The sequence below is a fragment of the Vanellus vanellus genome, assembly GCF_965231255.1.
Source record: "Vanellus vanellus genome assembly, chromosome: 6".
Taxonomy (NCBI): domain Eukaryota; kingdom Metazoa; phylum Chordata; class Aves; order Charadriiformes; family Charadriidae; genus Vanellus; species Vanellus vanellus.
Genome location: NC_138911.1, coordinates 2,677,180 through 2,700,593, shown reverse-complemented (window position 1 = coordinate 2,700,593; position 23,414 = coordinate 2,677,180). Strand labels below are relative to the sequence as shown.

The window sequence follows — 23,414 nt, the reverse complement described above, 5'->3', positions numbered from 1 at the left end:
AGGCAGAACACACCTGAACCGCCCTCAATAGCTGCCCTTCTTCATCTACACCAAACGTTACCTGTATTGAAAGGCTTTGTTACAAGACTCTCAAGTAATAATTAATATAAGGTTGTCTTTCATCTTAAAATCAAATATTTTTTATGTATGCGCAACTTAACAGATAAAGAACTATGAATAATGCACCAAGCCTGAAGGGGTTTGAGTAAGAGATCAGTTAAGCCATTTAGCGAAATAAGGTTTACAAACTATCAATCAGGAAACATTAAAAATAGCTTTTCTGATAAATATTTACTTCACTGTTCCTTCTGACGCCTTCGTTGAATAACTTTACGATATAATTATATAGCAAATTAACATCTGAGGTTTAGATTGTATATATAAATAAATATTAAATTAATTGGATTTTATATATTTGACACAGTTTCTTTTCAAGAAATGTGTGTGTGTATATATATATATATTAAAAAACAATTATACACACACTTAATATAAAAGAAACTTGAGGGATGCAAGAAGTAGGAGACTGATACCAGCAGTAACAAAATCTAATTCTGGACCTTCTGACAAAGGCCCCCTACAAAGAATAATGAAAATCATGTCGCCCTTTACTATGTTCCTAAAACAAATAGCAAAGCTTACTTTCAAACAAGTTTCTCTGTGCGATGACTTTTGCTGAACAGAAGTGACAGGCTTCAACTTCAGAGCACAAGATAGTATGTGCACACTCCCCGCCAACATAATTACGAAGCATCAAGTAGGCTTTAGATATTTTTGCTAGCTGCAAATTGATGTTTTTGTCTTACTCCAGGCTATGATTGTAAGAATATAAACAAAATAAAATGATTCTCTTAAACCACGGGATTTTACGCAAATACAAAAGCTCACCTGAAGAGCCTCCATTCTACCTTGAAGCTGCAATCTATCTTCCAAATCCTGACAACGCTCTTCTAGAAACACAATTTGTTCCTGCAGTTGGTTTCTTTCCAATTCCAACTCTTCAACCACACTCCGCAAGCCTACTTAAGTCAAAGAAGAAATATTGTTTCAAGAAAGGTCTACTAAAACTCCTGGAGTCTAGAAATAGTTTCAGCTTTTTGTTTCCAACTCTCACCAGTGCTGGGCACGCTCAAATCTCAACCATTTCCAGTGGAAATGCCTGAGGACTTGCACTTCCGAAAATTAGGTGGCAAAAATACCCTTAACTGTTGAAAAACCACAATAAAATTGCATAGCTCAAGAACTCAGAGAACCTGGCAGAAATATTATAAACAATATTGTGGCTCAATCAATAATGTGACTTATGCTCCTTTAATCACAAGTCACTCATGTACTTGCAGGATCAGATCTTAAGCAATTATTAATAAGCAAAGTAATCTGGTCTGTATCAAAATTTGCAAGTGAGTCTATTCCATTTTAACAATAACATATATTTGCAGCCTTTACCACCGATATAAAAACAGCTGAATTAAAAGAATTAAAATTTGATTTTTAAATTAAAAGCATCCAGCAATGGAATGTAATCCTGGCTTACAACATAGCTGTTATACAGGTTGGAAACACATTCATGGGAACAAGACTCATAACTCAAAAAAAAACCATGATCTTGCCACACAGGGTATTTCATGGGCAGCAATGCTCAACCAATTTCAGTGTTTACTCATGTTTATATTCTACTTCTGAACCAGAACTAGGCAGTTCATCCAGCACGCACATGCTTTAAAATGAAAAGGAACAAAACGCAAGCCAAAAAAATTCAACGAAGATTAGAATACACCACAAATGGGCTGTTAGTTGAATTTGAAAACAAAAATAGACACAAAATACAGATGCTGTGCATGCTTTAATAAACTGTCTAGTCGCTATCACACCTGCATTAGGTGAAGTGTACTCTGGCCACCAACCTCCCATATTTTCTCCTTCAGCTGAATCAGTGCTATCCAAGGTGACATTCAATTCTTGAAAGCATTGTTTTCTATCAAAGTTGTATTCTTCCTACACACAAAACATGACAATGGAGGTTAATTTAAAGAAGAAAGGAATCAAGGGTAAAATACATATTATTTATTTAAAGAAGAGTTTCAATTAAGCATCCTAAAACTCAGCAAGTGACTCAGGTGCCTAAATATAAGTATATGGGACTGCTACGGTCACTGGAGTAACCTGCCCAGCTTCCAGCTATTATTTCCAGAAAAGCCAAGTCTCCCACAGGTTTTGTATGGTATCTGCCAGGCCTTTGAAGACACCCTCAGGCATCTGAAGGGCCAATGGATAACTATGTTTTGATACCTTAACTGGTCCCCCGATTTCTACATCAGGGGTAATCTGAATCGCAGGGTAAAGTATGGGAATTAACTAAACATAAAATTATTCTTCCAATGGTATGTTAATGTGACAATGGCACCCTAATTCTTCTTACAGACTTACCATTTTTTGTGCAAGTTACAGCACTGACTACCTAGAATAACATCTGAATGAACCGACATTACTTAATAATTATTTAGTAAAGCTCCACCAACAAAGATATTTGTAAAGATTGTGTCTAAACCAAAAATGGCGTTAACATATTAAGCATGCACATAGCTTCAAGCATGTGCATTACTCCAGAGGGAAGCTCGTTATTTTTCAGTGTTAAATTAAGTAGACTCATTACTGAAGGAACAGAGAGGTGTGATGGATGCCTTTGGAATTTCTTATCTACTGGCTACATACACAATCATTAAATTTACCAAAGTTTTCAGCTACGTAACTAATCTAAGTTCTTAAGCCCTTAATGTTTTTAAGTGTAAAGCACCATATGAATAATAGTACTTTCCATATTTTTATTAACGTACGGGTAAAAATAAACTGCTACCTCTTTTAACTCACCTGAAGCTTCCTGCTGGTCTGATTGCTTTTTCTTCTTGCCTGCTGCAGCCTGCCCATTCCTTGAACTGTGGCCAGTTCCTCCTCCAGCTCCTGTTGCCCTGAGACCATGGCTGGATCAGAGCAGCCAGGAAAGAACCAGTCATCCTCAATCAGTTTTGTGCCACAGGAAAGCAATTACATTTATATCAGACACTACTACATGAAAAGAGACCAGGGACAGGCTGAAGTCCCTATGAATGACTGACAGGAACAAAATTAAAGCAGCAATCCATTGCGTTCACCTTGTGAGTTCCCTCCAACATTACTATGTAGAACATAAGAATAAAGTCCGCATATCACACTAAGAAGAAGCAAACTGAAGTCTAACTTTACTTCTTCATCAGGTCTAAATGAAGACTTTATACAGGAGACCGGAAAGGGTGAGACTATGCTGATACCAAGAAAAAATGCCAACCGATTAAAATGCCAAATTACATCTCTTTTCGATTTACCAGGTTAAAATATACCTAATTTGTATGATAAAGCATCAGCTGAAACAGCTGTGGTTTTTATAATCTGAACAATCACATTCATTTGTATGGAAATGACATATGCCCCTTTCAACTTTAATTTTGGTATGAGCTACAAAGCCAGATAATTTGAGGAAGTCACAAGCACGTGTTACACTGCAAACTGGCATCAAACCGTCTTATTAATTTATAACACCATTCTTTTTAAGACAAATACAGAATCACTTGTAAAAAAACACACTGAATAAATTCAGACTATGACAGCTTAGGTATGCATCCTGTTCATTGTTAGAAATGATTTTTCATTTAAAGTACATTCCCATCTGTTTTGTGATACGACAAAACATGTTTGGGGTAACAGATTAGGAAATAGATGTTTCATGCAAAGCAGACAAAACAGAACAGCCAGTGAAAAGAAATGAAAGTAAAGGTGGCTCCATACTTTAATTGAAAATTAGATTAATTAGATAATTACAAATTTCGCTTTCAATTTAACCACATCAATCCACAGTTGTCCTCACAGCATGCAAGAGTCAGAGAACTTATGTCGATGCATCGGTGAGGTAAACACCAGAAACTCCTCTGCGATTCAGCCCTCCTGGCGATACTCGGCTTTCACCCGAGTTGTCCAAGGATTACTGATACTACAAATTTCATTAAAACACAATTCTGTAACGCCAACTAGATTTAAGTTCTTCCTGTAATATTTCAAAATTACATACTTAACATGTCAGAAAAGATTAGAGGAAAACAGTCAAAGAAAAAAAAAAAATAATGACCCTTTTAAAGTAGGACTACTAAATTGGATTTTACTTCTCGTTTTAATGACACTTTGGCTTCTGGCACTGCCACTTTATCAGCATTCATTTTACACACCTTTGTTTATTTTCAACTATAAATTCTACATCTTTTAAATTTTTTTTTATCAGTATACATACTTCTTCAAAGCTGTAAAAATAAAGGCCAAATTTTGATCACAGGCCTTAACGCTCTGTTTCCAAGAACTGCCATTGAAGTCAGCGAAGCAATTCAAGAAGTAAGAGTTAGTCCAGATAAAAATTTAATCCCTTCTTTGGAGAAAAAAAAATTAATTTCTTGGAAGTTGAAATTGAGCTAATCTGTTTTTATGTATAATCAGAATGAATATGACACTGTCCTTTAGGAACCCGAAATATTTAGGCTCCTAAGTATTTGATAATGGAAAGAAAAGAATAAAGTTACCGTTGTCACACGAAAAATGAAAGTATAGAAATCAGAGCTTTAGAATATTTAGAACACTTAGGCAAGTGTTAAAACACTTTCAGTTAAATTCAGCATTGCTTTAACAACAATTAGTAAGTAAATACAATTCCTAACGTTTTGCAGCAGCTTAGGGAGGTTTCCATTTGCAATTACATCTAACGTAAAAACTGAAAAACTTCCCAGAACACCTTTCTTCAGATACACATTGCATCCAAATTCATTCATGATGTGTGTATGTTTCCTGGTGCCGCCATTCACACTAAATCATAGAATCGTTATGGCTGGAGAAGACCTTTAAGATGATCAAGTCCAGCCTTTACCTAACACTACCAGGCCCACTTCTAACCCATGTCCCTGAGCACCATATCTGGATGGCTTTTAAATACATCCCAGGATTCAACTACTTCCCTGGGCAGCCTCTTCCAGTCTTCATAACTCTTACAGTATAGACTTTAGGAAAAACTTTTAAACTAAACCTCCCCTGGCACAACTTGACGCCACTTCCTCGTGTCCTATCAGCTGTAACTTGTGAGAAGAGACCGACACTCGCCTCTCTACAACCTCCTGTCAGGCAGTTGTAGAGAGCGACAAGGTCTCCCCTCAGCCTCCTTTGCTTCAGACTAAACAACCCTAAGTCCCTCAGCCGCTCCTTGTAAGACTCATGCTCAAGATCCTTCACCAGCTTCATTGCCCTTCTCTGGACCCTCTCCAGAACCTCAATGTCCTTTTTACACTGCGGCACCCAAACCTGAACGCAGTACTCAAGGTGCAGCCTCAGCAGTGCCAAGGACAGTGGGACGATCATTAGTAGTTTGCAGAGGAAACACGCCCCAGTCTATAAGTGTAATCAATACTGTCATCCTCTACACTTTCGCAGCTCCCCAAACATTCAACCCAAAAGAGACAAATGCCATATATGGCAAATTGTCATAGACTAGGATGGAAGGAGTAGTGGGTTTATATATTCCTTAAAATATTGGTAGCTATTATTAATGCATGCAAACTTCCGCAATTTATAAGATGGAATATAATTGTTTGTTTGTTTGTTTTTTTTAATACTACTGAATTTCAAGTATTACTAAGAATATTTAAATGAATTTGATTCTTACTTAGCCACAACCGCTTGCAGCAAGCCAAGAAATTTTTCTCTAGATAAGGTTACAACATAAATATGGAGTCAGCTGTTACTACAAAGAAAAGTGAAGAAAGATGATTCAGTTAATATAAATGAAGAAACAGGTATTGGAAGGCAGAAAAAAAACCCAAGTTAAACCCAGCATTTGTTACACGTATTGCTAAAAACCACATACCATCAATGGCAAATCTTATAACGTACTGTTGGCAATTTCCTCAAAAGAAGCAACAACAGAAGAAATCAGCAACAGTACATGACAAGTTGCCATTGCTGCAGGATCCTGCATGCACAAAACTGATGGGAAACTACGTTCTCACTGGCTGACCAAATCGCAGTGTAGGGTAGGAGTGGAGGGGGAAGGGACGCTGAGTGCTCATCAGGTGTAACGGCAGGAAAAAAGAAACAGAAAGGTCATGCTGATCCCAAGGGGAAAAAATGCAAAATTAAACACGGACTGAAGCAGATGAAATTTTACAACTGTCATTAATATTGCATGTGGATCTGTAGTTACCACAGATGAGATAACAGGTAGTTTTAATGAAGGGAATATTATTCTCTTTCAATTCCAAAGCATTACATGCGTAAATCCCTCAAAGAAGAAGAGACGTGATCCTTAAAACATTTCTGCGCTTACATACTGAGCTTCCAAATTGATCATATAAATGAAAAATAATTCAATTGCAGATTAAAAAGAGAAGGCTCAAATTAACTAACTGGATTAATTATCACGGTAGGTTGTGCACATTAAAATTTGCCATTAATCCCCACACAGTTAACTAACAGGACAAAAATTATAACAAAGTGCTAGATGGCACGGGAAAAAAAAAGCAGTAAAAACTATCTGAAATTTAACCAGACTTGTACAAGCTTTAAAAGAAGCCACTTCACTTTCTCATCACCTGATTTATTAATAATTTAGAAAACGACTACTTGAAATGTTGTTTTCTGTAGGTAATTTAGTATCTTTAACTAGCTCCAAACCACCGCCAGTTAATGTTACTCAGCTGACCTATACAAGTGACACTTACTAACAGATTACTAGATATTCTAAGAAGGGTTTCTCATTAATTATATTTAAAAGAGAAACTCTGTCTCAGGTACAATTTACTATAAAGCACCACCTTCATTCATCAAATTTAAATCAACGCTATAGTTCCCCACACCTTCACTGGTTGCTCCAGGTAGGCAGCTTTAATATTTCAAGGGTGAACTTTTTATCGCTGATCATTCCCGTGCAGACAATAAGCTTTCAAAGTAAATTCAAGCAGTCTTCTTACAGAGCAGCAGCTCAGATGGCAAACAGAACAAGCACATCTACTCATAAAAATGATACAAAAAAGGCGAATGTATGAAAAACAGATTCAAGGACATAGGAAAAAGCAGAAATTGCAAATTTAAGCAATTTCACTAACTATACACATCTTATGACTACAGAAAGGAGTCATGGTGGCGTGCTGTCAGTTCAGTCTGAAGTACAGCAGACACACACATATATATATTGTATATGTAAATATGATAATTGTATCGTAAATCAAACAATTCACCTTCTCTCTCCTCCTCAATCTGAGCCATTCTCAAGGCCATAGCAGATTTCTCTTCCCTGACTTGATCACGGGACTCCTCTGACTCTGGTACATTTTCTTGCCATTCCAAGAGCTGACTCTGCAATTCATCCACGCTACCCGATTCACTGGCCTAACAAAAGAAATTGCACATCACAATACATTTACGAAATCCCACTGCAAAGGTAAATAACATTCTAAGTTGGCAAGCCATTCACGGAGAAAACTAGCCATTATAATTCACCACTTTGCATAAATAAAAATCTATGAAAGTGATGATAATTGTTATTGTAGATTATGGAAAAAGCAAGCCTCACCACTTCGTAAAATACCAAAATGCTACTGCCGTTGCACTTTTAATCTGAAATATTTTAAAATTAAAAACATCTTTTTTCCCCAAAATATTTTTGTTGCACATTTTCATCTTAGCAATGTTTCAAAGTAAAACAATATTCAACTGTCTTTATGTGGGATAAAAAATTCCTATTAACTTTTTTCCCCGTGAACAGAACAAAAAAGTTTCTGCCTTCTCATCACAATAAAAAATATTTTAAGATTTTACCTAAAAAGCCAACTTCTCCATAAAATTTGGAAAAAACAATTCTTTTGTAGCAAAATATAATTAACTGTTTCAAACTGGCTCTGCCTCTAGGGCTGCACAAAGTTGCCAAGTTGCCATGATTAAATATACTGTTAATCCATCTAAAGCCCTTTAAGCAAGACTTTCTGAGTCTTCTCGCTGTGTTACCCAGACCTGTATATTTATCAAGGTTACAGCTATATTTCCTTCTGAAAGCTATCCATATTGTATACAAAATAACAGCCACAGTTTGATGACTCATGTTAAATAACTAAATAAATAGTAAACTGCTTGGAAAAATATAATGTAAGGTAGGTGGAGAAGCAAGTAGAAATCACTATTTTTAAGTAATTCAAAACCCGTCAGCTTGTTATCCAAGCGAACAGCTACTGACACTGACAATTCCATATATCACTAAATTCATTTTCAGCTCCAAAATCCAGCTAACACATTTTTCAAAGTCTAATTAGCACTGTTTTAGTTAATCAGTAACTGATACAAATCAATTTGAAAGTTAACCTGTGAAGCTGCCCTCTTTGTAACTTGGTCAAGATCAGCTTGCAACTTCCTTTGCTGCTCTTCATAGACTTCCAGCTTAGTCAGCAATTCTTCTACAAAAATAGAATAGATTTGGCTCATTAGGACACAAAACTAATAGGAAGATCAATTTAAAAGAAAGATTCAAAACAAAAATTCAGATGATCATTCATTTCAGTTTGAAGACCTGTGTTGGGCTGTGTTATCCATTTACCCGTGAAACTGACTTCTTGATTATTAAATATTGGTAAGTGCTTCAAATCTAAGCTGCTAACAATTTAGACTGGTGAACTGAAAAATCTACCATTTTCAATTTACTGAAAGGATGTCAGAGAAAATAACACAAAGTGAAACACAAAAATCTCTTGCAGAACTCTACTTTAAACCATCTGAGGTTTTAAGCAAAAATTCTCTCTCACTCTTACAAAAGAAAAGGTAACTCTTCATTTGCTTAAAACTCAGAAGTTTAATGTATATACTCTGATAAATTTTCCGAGTATGTTTGGTCTCATTTTTCCTCCTAAGGAGATGCCTCCTCCACACCTTCTGGAAAAGTTTACACATATCCTGCCTAAGCCTAAACGCAACAAGAACTATGCACAGGTAGATTTAGAAAAGGAAAAGCTGAGCTGCAACTCTGACCTAAATACTGTATGCTATTGTTCAAAGTTGCATAAAGTTACTTCAGAATCTGTTTTAAAACAAAGATACACTATGAAAATGAAAAAGTTCATTTATCTTTGTCTCTTTACTTTGAATCATTTGCAAAAGAAAAATAGATATCTTTTCCTACCATTTTGAGTTCTGATTTCATGTAACGATTGCAGTTTTGATTGTAGTTCTTCATTTTCAATTTCTAATTCTGAGACACGATTGCTTAAGGCAGACACATCATTATCCTTTGATGAAAACTAAAAGGAAAAATAGTTACGAGTTTTTCAAATGCACCAAAACACCAGAAACACAAAGTCAGTGCAACATTTTTTTCTTGATTTTTAATAAGATTTAGAATAATTGCTTTTCTAATATTTGAAAGTGCAGAAAGCTAGCTAATCTCTAACAAAATTTACTCCTGAATGTTGGTAACACCAGTTTGTACTATTTTTTGTTAAAATTCATCCTGTATCAACATTTTACATCCATTCAATTTTTATACATTTATTCATATATAAAGATACTTTGAATAGATTATTTTAATATTATATTTACCCAATATTTTACTTTTTTTCAGTCAAATCTCCAAGCACAGTAGTTTTAAAAACAGACACGTAATATTAAACATAATGGTACACATACATTTTTTAGTTCATCCTCCAGTTGTTTGATTCTTGACTTAGACCAAGCCTTCATTTTCAGAAACTTTGCTTCAGATTTGCTGGCCTCTTCTGTTTTCAATCTCACTTGTACTAAGAAACAAGACAAAAATAATTTAAAGCCCTAGAAAGATTATTAACACATGATTTATGTTTCATTGCTTTAGCAACTAGAAGTTATGCACTTACATTTTTCTTTAAATGCAGTTGTCTTGTATAACACCAAGAAATGTAGTGAGAAATTTACAGTTTGTATGATTATCCTGGTGTTCCTAGAACCCCCATTATTATAGTATTTAACCATAGACACTTCTTAATTAGCATGGCGGTAACTCTTCCACCAAATTTAATGTCGTTCTACTTGCAACAGTCATGAAATTGGCATACAATATGTAACAGTCTGGGGCAAAAGAACCTCTCATATGTAAACAACTGTTTAAATAGGATACCTTCCAAATTTTCCATCTTCTCTTTGGTTATAGACTCCAGATCTCTAACTTCTTTTGAGTTAGTCTGTCCACTACCACTTAATTCTGCCACTTGTTTCTTAAGCTGAAACAGGGCCTGATCTTTCTCTTGCAGCTCAGTTTCATGTTTCTCTTGAATTTCATGCAGTTCAGCATTATATTTCTCCTTAACTTTTGTCATTTCAAGCTCATGTTTCTCCATCATGTCTCTTAACTGGGCTCTCATTACATGCTTCTCAGCATCCAGTTTAGACTGGAGGTTTTCTTTTTCAGACAGAAGACGTTTCAGGTTTTCATTAATCTCCTGTAAAAAAAAAAAAAAAAAAAAAAGAGAAAAAAGAACTTTATGTTTTAATGCAAAGTATTTTTAGTACCACTGCCAAATATTGTATCTGTATTCCTACATACATTCTAATGAGAAATCAGGGCTAGTGTTGGTAACCTGGCTCTACTACAATAGCTATTCAGCTCTGACTTTTCAAGACAAAAACGAGGACATCAGCAAAATGGCATCGCTATTTGCGTGCAAACTACATGCGACATCTCCCATAGATGAAAATGGAATAAAAAAGAATGTTCGGTTCTGTGGAATATAAAAGAAAAACAGAAGCAAACTTCTTTAACAGTGATCCCAAAGATTAAGAACGCTCACTACAACGCCACCCAGATGTTGTCACCTACATCCATTAATATTAAAGCTGGGAAACTGATCGAGTTCTTCTTTACAATATTTTGTCGATAACTAGTTTTCTGTTAGTAGGTATTCTACTTTTAGAGCCTTTACATTAGTTCTTTTAATACATAAAGAGGTAGAGAAGATTACAGCTCACTGTAGCAGAGCAGTCCACTCACAGTAGGCCTACTGTTCAAAAAACTATTTTCGTGATACGTAAACCTTGGAGTATAAACTGTCCAGGTAAAGAAGCTGTGCAAAACAGCAGAGAGAATATTTCCAAAATATGGTTAAAAATGTTTATGTAAATTAAGCAAGGCTTCCTGCTATTTTAATGCTTAAACTGTAATGGAATCTCAGCTTTAAGTACTTTAACTTCATGTTATCACAGTCAAACCTTCCCGCTACCCTCAAGGTGTGATTTCTGTCCCCTCAATGCGCTAGCACTAGGTACCATCAGCGCTTGCAGAGCATCGCTGCAGGAAGATGTACATAACCCAAAAGAAAAAAAAAAAACAAAGCCCCGCATAAGGCAGGAGGCGTAACAAATGGGAAGGCCAAACGAAACAGGCTTAAACTACGATGGACCTTAACTACCTGAGCAGGACATCTACCTGGGTACATAGACAAAACTATTTCTAGTAAGATTTTGATTCTGGCAGCTCTCTTGGTAAGTGGAAAATTTGTTGGAAATAGTATAGCTAAATCATAGAATCGTGTTGGTTGGAAGAGACCTTTCAAGATCAAGTCCAACCATTAACCTAGCACTGCCAAGTGACCACTAAACCATGTCTGTAAGTGCCACGTCTACACATCTTTTAAATACCTCCAGGGATGGCAACTCAACCACTTCCCTGGGCAGCCTGTTCCAATGCTTGATAACCCTTTCAGTGAAGAAATTTTTCCTAATATCCAATCTAAAGCTCCACTAAAATGCTGGACCTGCCACCCCAGACAAGATATAACGTACCTGTTTTAGCAAAGAGTCCCAAAAGTCTGTCTGAGAGACTGTAATGACCTTTTTCTACACTGTTCAACTAAAGCAGCAGCACTCAAAGGCTATAATCAAAGTTCATACTAGGTGCTTAAACACAAAGAACCTCGATTAGGTATTGCTTTTGCAATCAGTAGAAATACAGCAATAGGAAAGGCACACAATTAGCAAAACACTCTCTTTGGGGGATGGAGGGGGGGAAGCCTCAGTTTTGGGGCTTGCTGCATTCTCTAACTAGAGACGCGGTAATCTTTTGACAGCAGAAAGTCTTCCTTCCCTACATGGCAAGTTCCCAAAATGAATCAAGACAAACTACAGGTGAGATTTGACAGTTTTATATTTTATGGGCTTTACCTCTCCTTTAAGTTAATTTCCTAAATGGAATTAATATTTGTTTGCACAACTATGGTTGCATTACTAGCACATGTCAAAACCTCACAGAGAACTGCCTAAATATTTTATGCAAAACTATCTGTTGTGCACAACAAAACTGCTTTTTGAACTTGTAATCGACCCAACGAGTTTAGTTGTGCACGTATGCTATTTCTTACTTTCAATTGCTGGTCCTTGGCATCCAGTTCTTTTTGCAAGACGTCTATCACCTGTGTCCTTCCCAGCATGACTTCTTCCTTTTCATGGAGCTTCTGTTTCAAGGCCTTTAATAACTAGTAAAAAAAAGAAATAATAAATCAAGCAATCAATAAAGGAGTTAAAACTTTCAGAAGAGAAAGAAAAAGACTTACCTTTATCTTCCCAACCAGACATCTGAACTGTGCCACAGAGGTTAGTAATTACATGGTTCCAAATTCCCACATCTAACTAAATCAAAGCAAGCTATTGAATTTCCAAAGCAACGTACCTGTTCTAGGTCAGCACTTGCATCAGATTTAGCAGCTAATTTAAAGAGCTCCTGCTCATGCTTTTCCCTCTGTACTTCCAGTTCCTTTTCCTTTTCCTGGATAATATTTTGAAACACACGTATCTAGAAACAAAAAGAAAGTAAATATGAAACCGTTCCACAAAGGTATAGTAAAATTACACCGTATTGTCTAACTAAAGGTACAGCAAGATAGTGTACCTTGTCTCAATTTTGCTTCCACTTAACAGTATAGTAATCAGTCAGTGATTACTGATGTCAGTGGTACCTGCAGATAAACCTCCAACTTACATAAAATTTGTTTTAATTCCACAATAACAAACTTTAAATGAGAAGCACGGTACTGTTCATTTTTGTTTAACATCACAGATCTTCACCTTTCTTTTTTGGATGCCATTGTTCTGAGACTTCTAATTTCTAAAAGATTACACTGATCATGTTCATTTCTAGCAAGTTTCTATTAATTAAGCCCCAATGGCAGCTTTGAAACCTAGCTGCCTCCTCCTCAGAAACTTGTATTCTACTTCTAACTTGTCTTTGTTAGCTATCTTACAATTTTTATAAGAACTGGATGTAACTTTTAGAATCTTGCTAATGTTATTTTGAATATATTCACATAAAGTCCTACCCAGATTTATATTTGAGTGATGACATTGTGCTCACCAAAATCGCTTTTACAGTCTCAACTGTTTGTCTTTTTCTTTTTTTCCTGTATGAAAACTAATTCCCTGTGGGCTACTGAACAGGTGCGGTCATTTTCAGGATCAAAAGCAGAATTTTTGTGACAGATAAAATAAACTCAGACATCATATGGTGTGGGAAATACTGAGATGAATAGTTTCACACATGGTAGGAAGAGCCTGGTAACATCAAGGAATGGATAACATGCTCCCTAGTTCCACTTTTTTTTTTTTTAAAGTATTATTTAACAATTTGTTGTTGATTGTTTTGGTCTGTTAATCAGCTGCTAACTTCTAGAAAAGTTTCCCATTACATATACCAAACCTCTTCGGCTATTTTTCAGTCAAGAGAAAAACACACTCCCATGCTACAAAGTGTGCCAGATAGCACAGCACAAGTGAAAGTGATCTGCCAAATAGCCATTTGTGCCAAGAATGATTACAATAATCGAAAAACACTACCAGCCACAGTACGCGTGCATTTTTGCACCTTCAGATGTAGTGCCACAAGAAAGAGATGTTTGGAGGCTCTTGAAGAGGAATTCTGCTCAACTCATTTCACTCTGTTACACACTATCTCCGCCGTGCCCAACCACCAGCCGCATCCTTAAACTCCTTTCTTGCATAAAACTTTCAACTTCAGTTATCACCAGCACAGACCATCTACTGCTTCACTCTTCTCATTTCATCTGATCACCGTAGAGACCTTTACTCAAGAATCATCCAAAATTAATGGATGCCATCCAAAATGGCATTTCTTAACTATTGAGATAGAAACACTACAGTCAAGGTACCACTTCTTCCATCAAAGAGTGTAAATATTTTTACAGCGTGTTTACTTACATTTTCCATATATGTAGCTTCTTTTCCTTGGAAACGCTCTCTCTCTTTGCTCTGAATATTTTTAAGACTCTCAATCTGTTCCTGGAACAAGCTACATTTTTCTTCACTGTCTCCAACCTTTTTGGTAAGGTTCTGAACTAGGATCTGCATGCTTTCTAGTGATGACTCTTTAACAGCCAGCTGATTCTTTGGAATGCAAACCAAAAGACAATTAGAAGAACGGACCCAGAAAAAAGATATAGTAATCATCATGAAGCCACCTCGTAGCCCGTCCCTCAGTTAAAGCAACGTTAAACTCAAAATTCCAGGTTTGGTTTTAATCTGAATGAAATTTGTCAGCAGATTCTGAAGTCGATACTAGTACATATAAGTGGTACTGATAAAAGAAGTAAATAAATATAGACCTATTAACATAAATGAAAACAATCAGTAAAGAATTTTTATTCACATGAATAACTGCAGAGGATTTGTGCTTCAGAGAAGGATCCACCGTATAACAGATCAGAATTCGTTGATTCCTTCAAACCTCTAGGGAGCTTTTATATTTGAGCTGCTAATATACCTTCAATTCTTCATTGGGCAAGAGTGTTTCATTGGCAACACCACTTGATCCACACGCTATCTGTAAATCAATGATGTAAGCATCTCTTTCGGCTAACTTCTTTTCTTTCTCTGCCAGCATGGCATCCATTTCAGCCCCACGACCGCGCTGGGCCTCCAGCTCAACACTCTGAAAAGGAAAAGACAGCACCGCTTGTAATCTATACTTCCACCATCTACAGCACAGAAGAACAGTTTGTATTATTTCCTTATTGCCTGTTTTAGGGTACTGAAAAAAATACAATCAAATTTATAACCTGGTTCAATTTGAAGTGTAATCTTTAATTACTGAGCCCGTGTCTCAGAAATTCTGGAGCTTTCACATTCCTGCCACTTCCCACAGTCAACAGTCACGTCCACAAAACACATCACTACACAGAAAAGCTACAAACCATAACAAGAAATTATCCCTTGCCTACACTTCTTCCTGTTATGACTTATTTTTGCAACAAGAAAAACTGAAGCAAAACAACATTTTTGTTCAAAAGACAAGATTTAAATATAGCATTAACCCACAAAGTTCATATCTGTGTGCCCTATTCCATTCATTTTCAAACGACTACAAAAGCATGCTTGAGGATTCACTGCTCACTGAAGACAATGACAGAATCCTCACTGCGTTTGCTCAGGCAGGTTGTAGCACATAAACTTCTCTGTCTATGCAACAATATAAATAAATATATTTAAACATAATCCTACATTACAAATGTGCAAAACCACACACTTAGCATCCCATAAAACATCACCTTTTTTTGTAACTCTTCATTTTTTTGGGTGATCTGGGACTCTAGTTCTTCTATTCTCCTTCTCAGTACTAGTATTTTTCCACGATTCGCCGCAGCATTTTCCTGGTCACCGTCTTTTGATGCCTGCAAAAACAGGGAGTTTTGCATTCTGTAAATAGGCAACATCTGACTTCTGTATGTCTACCTATCCAGATAATATTGGCGAGAAAAAGTTTTTTCTTTACTCATGCTCTATGTTTCAGTTCTCTTATATATTACATATTCCATGTAGAAGCTAGACAAAGCAGGCACAGAATTTACATCAAGCTTGTAAACACCTTCGTATTTAAATTATTAATGATAATTATTGCTGCAAAGTGGACTAAAATGGGCAATAAGGGCATTCATTTCCTCTAGCAATTGCAACCCATATAGTCTGGCAAGCGTAGTCCATATAACTCAGAGGGAAAAAAGACTACTGGGGGGAAAAAAAATGTGTAAACTAAACTGTTCCTAAGCGCAATGTTTCCAATCAGAATTTCAGTCTGTATAACTACTGGGTTATAGAAATTATTTGCCATTACAAAAGAAATCAAGTGCGATTGCTAAGAATATGTTTTACTAGCAAAGTAGTTCAGAAGCATAAATACTGCATGTCTTTGAGGACATTTAGGAACTTCAACAAACTGATCTGTTTCTGTTCCCTTTCAGCACAGCTTTAAAAAACAAGAACCCTAGAAATATTAAAGCCTCACTAAAGCTATTTTAGAAGCTGTATGAAGTCAAAATATGCTATTTTGAAGAAGTACAAGTCTATTCACACAACTGCGCTACTATAAACAGATCCAAGAATCTTTGTTAGCGGTAAAACACTGGTCACTTAAATGAGACATTCCTACATTTAATTCACATTTTGCCACGGAGCACATTTTTGTATTTCCATTTCTATCCTGGACATTAAAGTAACAAGATAAGTTTTTGAGAAGAAATGAAAACAAAAACTTATCTTCCTGATTCACATGTGTTAAAAGTTTGATCTGCTAATAAGATGAAGATAAGTAAGAATTTTTTTACTAAAACTATTTGAAAGGAATGTGCAATTTTTAAATTTCTATAGAAAGATAAAAGAATGAAACAGAAATAGATAGATGGACTGACAGCATCCACACAGTCTACCCTGATCCTAATCTTACACACCTCAAAATCTAAACTTCAGTTCCACATATGAGTCCAGCACATAAAACTGTCTATAGCCTTGCAGAAGTTAAAATGTAAGGACACTTACCTTTAAAATGTAAGGACACTTACCTTTTTTTGTTCTGCTTTTGCCTCCAAGCCACCTGATTCTGGTAACTGTTTCTTAAGTTCTTCCAACTGTGAAGTTAATGATGCAACCTTGGCTTTGTTTTGCAGCTTCAACTTGGAAAGTTTGGCATCAGCAGATTCCTTCTCCTCCTACAAACATCAAAGTCACGAAGGACTAAATTAGCTACATGAACAACTGCATCCTTCAATTCTTCCATTAAAAAAAAAAGTGATTAACAAAAAATTATTTCCCCTTAAGAGACATTATAATATCATGTGCAACAGGTCTGCATATATGAAACGACCTTCCTTTCATTATTTAAACTTTCTGCACATGGTGGTTATTATTATTCTATAGAATCCAGGGCATTAAAATGTTAGAAATTTCCCTATTTTTTGATAACCGTACAAATTCAGGGCTTGATTTTTTAACAAGAAGAACTGGGGCTTTTTTTGGATGCAAAAAAAAAAAAAAAAAGAGACACTTTTATAATACTATCAAAGCATGTTTCATTTTGTTTAAAGAAATGACTTAGTTTATACCGAATTTTAGAAAATTCAGTATTTTAACACTTGGCTGTTTGCATCCACAGAAACCTCTTTTTTAAAAAGTGTAAAAATAAGTCTCTTGCAGGAACAGACCAACATTATGACTGTTTAAAAAAAGACAGAGGAATGAACTGCAAACCCTTAAAAGTCTTCAGGATACCAGATATAAATTCTTTTTAGTTCCAGCCTTTCTAATGCCAGTCAAAAGCAGAGGATAATATATAGTAGCATTAGTAGTAAGATCATTATACAACAAAAAGACATATATAGTGGAAGTAGAAATAAAAAATTATCTACAGAAATTCAGTCTGAGGTAAGCTGGCAACTCACTAAATGTCCAGTAATGATCTGGCCGGCGTTCTTCTCCATATTTAGCCTAACATGACCACGCACCTCCAGCTCTCAGAAAGTCAGTCTGTCTCTTGCAATTATTAAGTGCATCTGCTCATCCAAAGTACACGTTGCCTGTGTAATACCTAAACCCAGATACAATTTTGGAACAGAAGACACACTGGAAAAAAAGTGCTAACGTCCAGGAACCGTAACAGCTAATCGTGACCAGCGCTTCTTGCGTTCCTAGAGTTGCTATAACTGAATATAAGCCTGTACCTATGAAAAAAGCTCATGATAAACAGGACTGAAGGGGTCTTTTTGACATGAACACACACACGGTACCTTTAACTGAAGATCTTTATTTCGAAGCTCAGCATCCTTCTCCCTGACGAGCTCCTTTAGCTGTGTTACCAGCTGTTCAGTGCTTGTCAGCTGTTCGGTCAAATCTGTCACGGACATGCTTCTTGCATCTTGCGAGGCTGCAGCCTGCAGACATTAAGTATACTTTGAACAAACAAAATGGTGCAGACAGTACTGCTTCTGCAAAAAAGTCAGCAGTTGGTGTTTGTTTGCGTTTCTTTAAACACATTCAGCAAATCTTATTAGAGTGCAATAATAAAACTTCCATATAGGATATGTACCTATACCAGATAGTTTTTATCAAGCTTGATAGACACGTTAAATTATAGATCTTAGAAATCAGTTTAGGAATATTACTTTGAAGTACAGCAAAACCATCAAAGCATCTAGGTATCTAAACCTGAATTTCCTCATTTACTGGATTTGCATTTAACAACCAGCAGTAGTGTTACAGTAGTGGCAACAAAATATTGATCTAGAACATACTATACACAAAAAATACAATTGGGATAAAGTTCAGGTAATTCTTATAGATGTTTTCTTAAAGCAAGATCATCATAGTGAAGAGGAATAGAGCGGCTGTGTTAAGTAAGAGAGAGTAAATACCAAGCAGACAGGAAGCAAGAACCCAATCTGACATTTAGAGTCATGGTAAAACTAGATAAGCAAATTCTTTACGAAAGAGCAAATACATACGATTGTATACAATTTGTATTTCATCAAAGATTCTCTACATCAGAAATTCTTAAGAAAATATTATTTTAATAGTAATTCAATACTTACTACTGTTTTGGAAGGAGAATCTTCTCCACTACCCCATTTCCACATAGTTTCACGATGGCTATAAAAATAGAAATGAAATAATACCACAGTTAAGTATTAGTGACTGTCAGATAACTCTAATTAACTCCTACTTCTCCCTACATATTTCACTGTAAAATGCTTGAAACTGTTAATAACGCTGTTTGTTTAGTTCTGACAGCACCTCTGATCTCCAAGACAAGTTGTTGAGAAATAATGAAATTACGTATAAAATATGCATAATATGCCTTTTCTAAAAACTGATAGTCAGTAAAATGTCAATACTACCAAAAATAATCCAAAGAAGTCTTTAACGAGTAAATACCATAAAGTATTACTCATCATAGTTCCTTCTCCCACATATAAATAGAAGATACACCACACATAGTTTGTTATTATTTAACCAGACCTTAAGCCCTGCCTGCCGCTGCAGTATGACAGGGATTAGAGCAATGCATATTTCTATAAAATCATAAATAAGACTAAAAACATTAAAGGACACCAAACTGCAGTAATTGCTGTGCAACTGCTGCGTACCTGAAAAACAGGAGTGTTGCAACCTTTGAGGTCACAGATTAGCATACAAAACACCTGCACCTGAAACCCCAGGAACGGCAAGGGTTCCTTGCTGCTTTTGTTCCCAGTCAAGTACCACAAATTTCGAAATGGCACCAAATACACATAATTGTGGTTTCCGATCATAGAAAGGTGTAGCTTTCTAATAAACACAAGTATAGGCCATAACAGGGTTTTAAAAAGCCACACCCTAAAGCCCAAATAGGTGCAAGGCAGCACCTATTAAAAGGTTAAGACCTTTACTGAATAATAGTGACAGACTCGGTTGAGAAAAAAAAAAAAACCAAATGGGCAAAGTCTATAAAATAGCCCATGCAGTACATTCCAAATTGTGTCTCGGAGATATAATCTTAAAAGCTGACTAAGATATCTTGCTTGGGACAATATTCCCAACCGCAGCATGAAGTGAGAAGAGAGCTGCACCTGTTCAGTAATTTTTACTCTCAACTAGCGATGTCCCGAGGAACATAATGTGTCCTTTCTAATGTGCATTACAGACTTCTGAAATATGCATACAGAGATCAGTACTGAATTTGGAAATCGATTTATAATAAACGTTAGCACATAGCTTATCCTAAAAAATATGCAGAATGATAGCAGAGGCTGCTTTTAAAGCTGTTTATCATTTCAAAGCAAAAACCGGGAATCACAGACTGCAATCTACGGCCTACATTATCTACAAGGCCAAACTGGATGCCGCTAAGGATCTTTTCTAACATTAAAATCAACAAGCGAGCCACGGCCTTGGGGATCGGAATTACAGAATTTGTAAGTAAAAACCTCCTCTCATAATTCCTCCAGAGCCGTACCACCAAATCTGTTCACAGCGAAAAGCTCATTTCTAGATACATAGAAAGGTTACCCAGGTACAAAATGACTCACTAGATGTAACGTGGTGGTGCATTTGTATTTAATTTATGAATACTTTAGCTCATTTCCAGCTCTGACTGATGCAATCACTTTTGCTCACTTCATGTGCCAGCATTCCTACCTGAACACCTTAACTGCTACTTTCTGATGTATTTTTATTTACATCAGAGACACTAAATATTGACGAGTTTTCAAATCAAGCTGGGAAACAAAACTGAACAGACTTTCCCTACCCAGCATGAAGTCGACCTACAATCTTTTTTTGCTTTTCTTCTGTGGTAGAGAGCAAGTTGAAGCACTGAGGCTGGTGAAGCTGCAATCCGAATGCTGGACTATTCAACTCGATCCCCTCTCCCTGCAGCACATCTAAACACAATTCAACTGAGCTTCCTATGACCATTTTCCTTCCTTTGGCAGCCTATGTCCTGGACATAGCACTATCGGGCATCAAGCATAAGAGAAGGAGGGAATCCAAATTATCTGTGGCTACACTCTCTGAAGTTTTCGCAGTGACAGATAATTTGTCCTTCCCCTGTAAGTTCAAAGCGCTCACCCTCACTTTCAAGGTTTCACGTTGCTTCATCACTGCCAGTACCCCATCCTGCTCTTCATCTTGCATATTCAGTTGGACTCAACGATCTTAAAGGTCTTTTCCAACCTAAACGATTCTATTCTATGATTCCATTCTATTCTACTTTGTTGACAACCATTCTTTGCCATCCACTATGCGCTTGTTTCCGTTAATCTCATCTTCACTGAAGAAGAACAGGTAGTAGTCAAACCTTTCACAAATTCCACAATGTACAACAGAGGCCCACTTAATTTTATGAAACAAGTTTCTTCTCATGCTGAAAGCACAACTTGGGTTTCAGCTCTTATCGTAATGGGTTGTTACCAAAAAGAAAAGTCACACTGGCAGCTTTGCCTTCGTACTCATCCATTCCGTTGTCCCAGCACTAGCTGCAGCCGAATCCAGCTAAGAAAAACTAATCGTGTATTATTCATCTTGGTAGTTTCCAGCCTACTTAACTCCCCTGAGTCAGAAATCACAGGGCCCAGCACAAGGGGCACTCAGGAGCACACAACAACAGACAGGACAGGTTTCAGCAGCGGCTCGTACTGAAGCGGTCACAGAAGTCCCACAACTTGAAGATGACCAATCTACACAGTAAAATATTGAACTGCATTGTTACAAATACCTATTTGGGTGACTACCCAGGCAGAGAAACAGTCCACTGACTCCCACAGAACTACTGTGTGTCTAACTTTCCTCACATCTCTTCCAAAGTCATTTTGACATAAAAAATGGCTTCAAAGAGCACTCTGGAGTTCTCACTGTGAAGCTATTAAGGTAGGACCCTTCCCCCTTCTTTTTTAGAAATAGACAATGGAAGAAAACACCGAGGCAGAACTCTGCTCCTCTTACTACCAAGGAAAGTAACGGTAGTCCCCTTTCTTCTCTCTTCCACAAGACTACAGCAGAAAAAGAGACAACAGCAGAAGTATGTAAAAACTCAGGTGTTTTATTATTTAAAAACCTATTCCCTGGAACAACTTTGTGCTTTAAACACGCACACTGAACAAAAAGCATTTTAATACCATTTTTTTTTATTGTATCTGCACATTTTTGTTTGCATCCTTGTTTGATGGCTTGCCAAGATGTTGGTTCTTCTGCTGAATAAGCTAAAGCTGTTTTCAAATGCTCTGTGCCATCTATGACTTAAAAGCAGTTGGATAAAAACTGCAAAAACATGACATACAGCAAGTCAGCACAAACACTGAAGCTGTGTTAATCAAACCACGAGCACTGTGTAAAGTTAATACAACAATACACTTACAGACCTATTATTTGTGTCTATTATAAACATGATTTCTTAATAACATCGATGACGTTTTCCTCTTAAAAATAATATACAAGGGAAGTACTATTTTCTAACAGTACACCACTGGAGAAATAAAGTATCAGTGCAGAGCCCCCCGTGAATCATAGGCTGGTTTGGGTTGGAAGGGATCATCTCGTCTCACCCCCCTGCCCTGGGCAGGGACACCTCCCCCCAGCCCAGGTCGCTCCCAGCCCCGTCCAACCCGGCCTTGAACACCTCCAGGGATGGGGCAGCCACAGCTTCTCGGGGCAACCTGCGCCAGGGGCTCACCACCATCAGAGCAAAGAATTTCTTCCAAATACCTAATCTAAATCTACCTTTTCAGTTTAAAACTGTTACCCCTCATCCCATCACTCCACTCCCTGACAGAGTCCCTCCCCAGCTTCCCTGTAGCCCCTTTAGGTACTTGGAAGGGGCTATAACTGCAGGTGCATGTGCAGTGCAGAGCATAAGCTATTTCCACCAGAGCAGCCGGCTGCAGTTCCTTCTGCCTGGCTCTTCTGCACTGCAGTGCTACCAGCAGCCTGTGACTGGAGGTGCACGACAACCCGCCTTTCCCTCCTCCCCCCCCCCCCCCCCCCGTTTTCGGCGGGGCTCCCCATATTGAACACCTCCACCACAGCACGCCCCACGGCGGGGAGCACCGGTTCAGACGCGGGCACAGGACAGGGGACCCCACACATACCAGCAGAGACCGGCCCGCCCCGGCCCGGCCCGCCCCACCTCCCCGGGCACGGCCTGCTCCGCCAGAGGCCCAAGGGGCTCCGGCCTCCCCCGACCCCGGAAGGCCCAGCAGAGCCTACCGCCGGCGGGAAGGCAATAAAACCCAGCGGAGCGAACCCTCGCAGCCTCCCCCCTCACCTGCCGGGTGGCGGTGGGGCGGCCGAGCCCCGCAAAGCCGGTCACCGCCACCTCCTCCTCCTCCTCCTCCTCAGCGCGGCCCCCGCAGCATCCGCCACGCCCCGGCGGGCCGCGCCAGGCGGTGGAGACAGCGCCCCCTGGCGGCGCGGAGGACCGCGGCCCACCCGCAGCACTCCGTCCTCTCCCTGGGGGGGGGGGGGGGGGGGATGTCCGTCCCGGTGTCCCCTCCCCGGTCCCCCTCGGAGGTGATGAAGGAGGTGTCGTAGCTGGT

At 37.8% G+C, this 23,414-nt stretch overlaps 1 protein-coding gene across 1 annotated transcript in view; it reads right to left on the bottom strand.

Moving 5' to 3' along the window:
- The window catches only part of LOC309674011 (uncharacterized protein), a 46,461-nt gene extending 23,260 nt beyond the window's left edge, over nt 1–23,201 (bottom strand). Inside the window, exons 1-17 of the mRNA XM_082485916.1 lie at nt 23,144–23,201; nt 18,936–18,993; nt 18,135–18,278; nt 16,914–17,060; nt 15,627–15,749; nt 14,843–15,010; nt 14,281–14,466; nt 12,740–12,862; nt 12,432–12,545; nt 10,196–10,517; nt 9,730–9,839; nt 9,227–9,344; nt 8,416–8,507; nt 7,299–7,449; nt 2,869–2,978; nt 1,905–1,995; nt 889–1,022 (exon numbers count right to left, since the gene is read on the bottom strand). Coding sequence (XP_082342042.1) covers nt 889–1,022; nt 1,905–1,995; nt 2,869–2,978; nt 7,299–7,449; nt 8,416–8,507; nt 9,227–9,344; nt 9,730–9,839; nt 10,196–10,517; nt 12,432–12,545; nt 12,740–12,862; nt 14,281–14,466; nt 14,843–15,010; nt 15,627–15,749; nt 16,914–17,060; nt 18,135–18,278; nt 18,936–18,980 — 2,178 coding nt within the window. The 5' untranslated portion in view covers nt 18,981–18,993; nt 23,144–23,201. The remainder of the gene's footprint in view (nt 1–888; nt 1,023–1,904; nt 1,996–2,868; nt 2,979–7,298; nt 7,450–8,415; nt 8,508–9,226; nt 9,345–9,729; nt 9,840–10,195; nt 10,518–12,431; nt 12,546–12,739; nt 12,863–14,280; nt 14,467–14,842; nt 15,011–15,626; nt 15,750–16,913; nt 17,061–18,134; nt 18,279–18,935; nt 18,994–23,143) is intronic.
- Between the last annotated feature and the right edge of the window lie 213 nt (nt 23,202–23,414).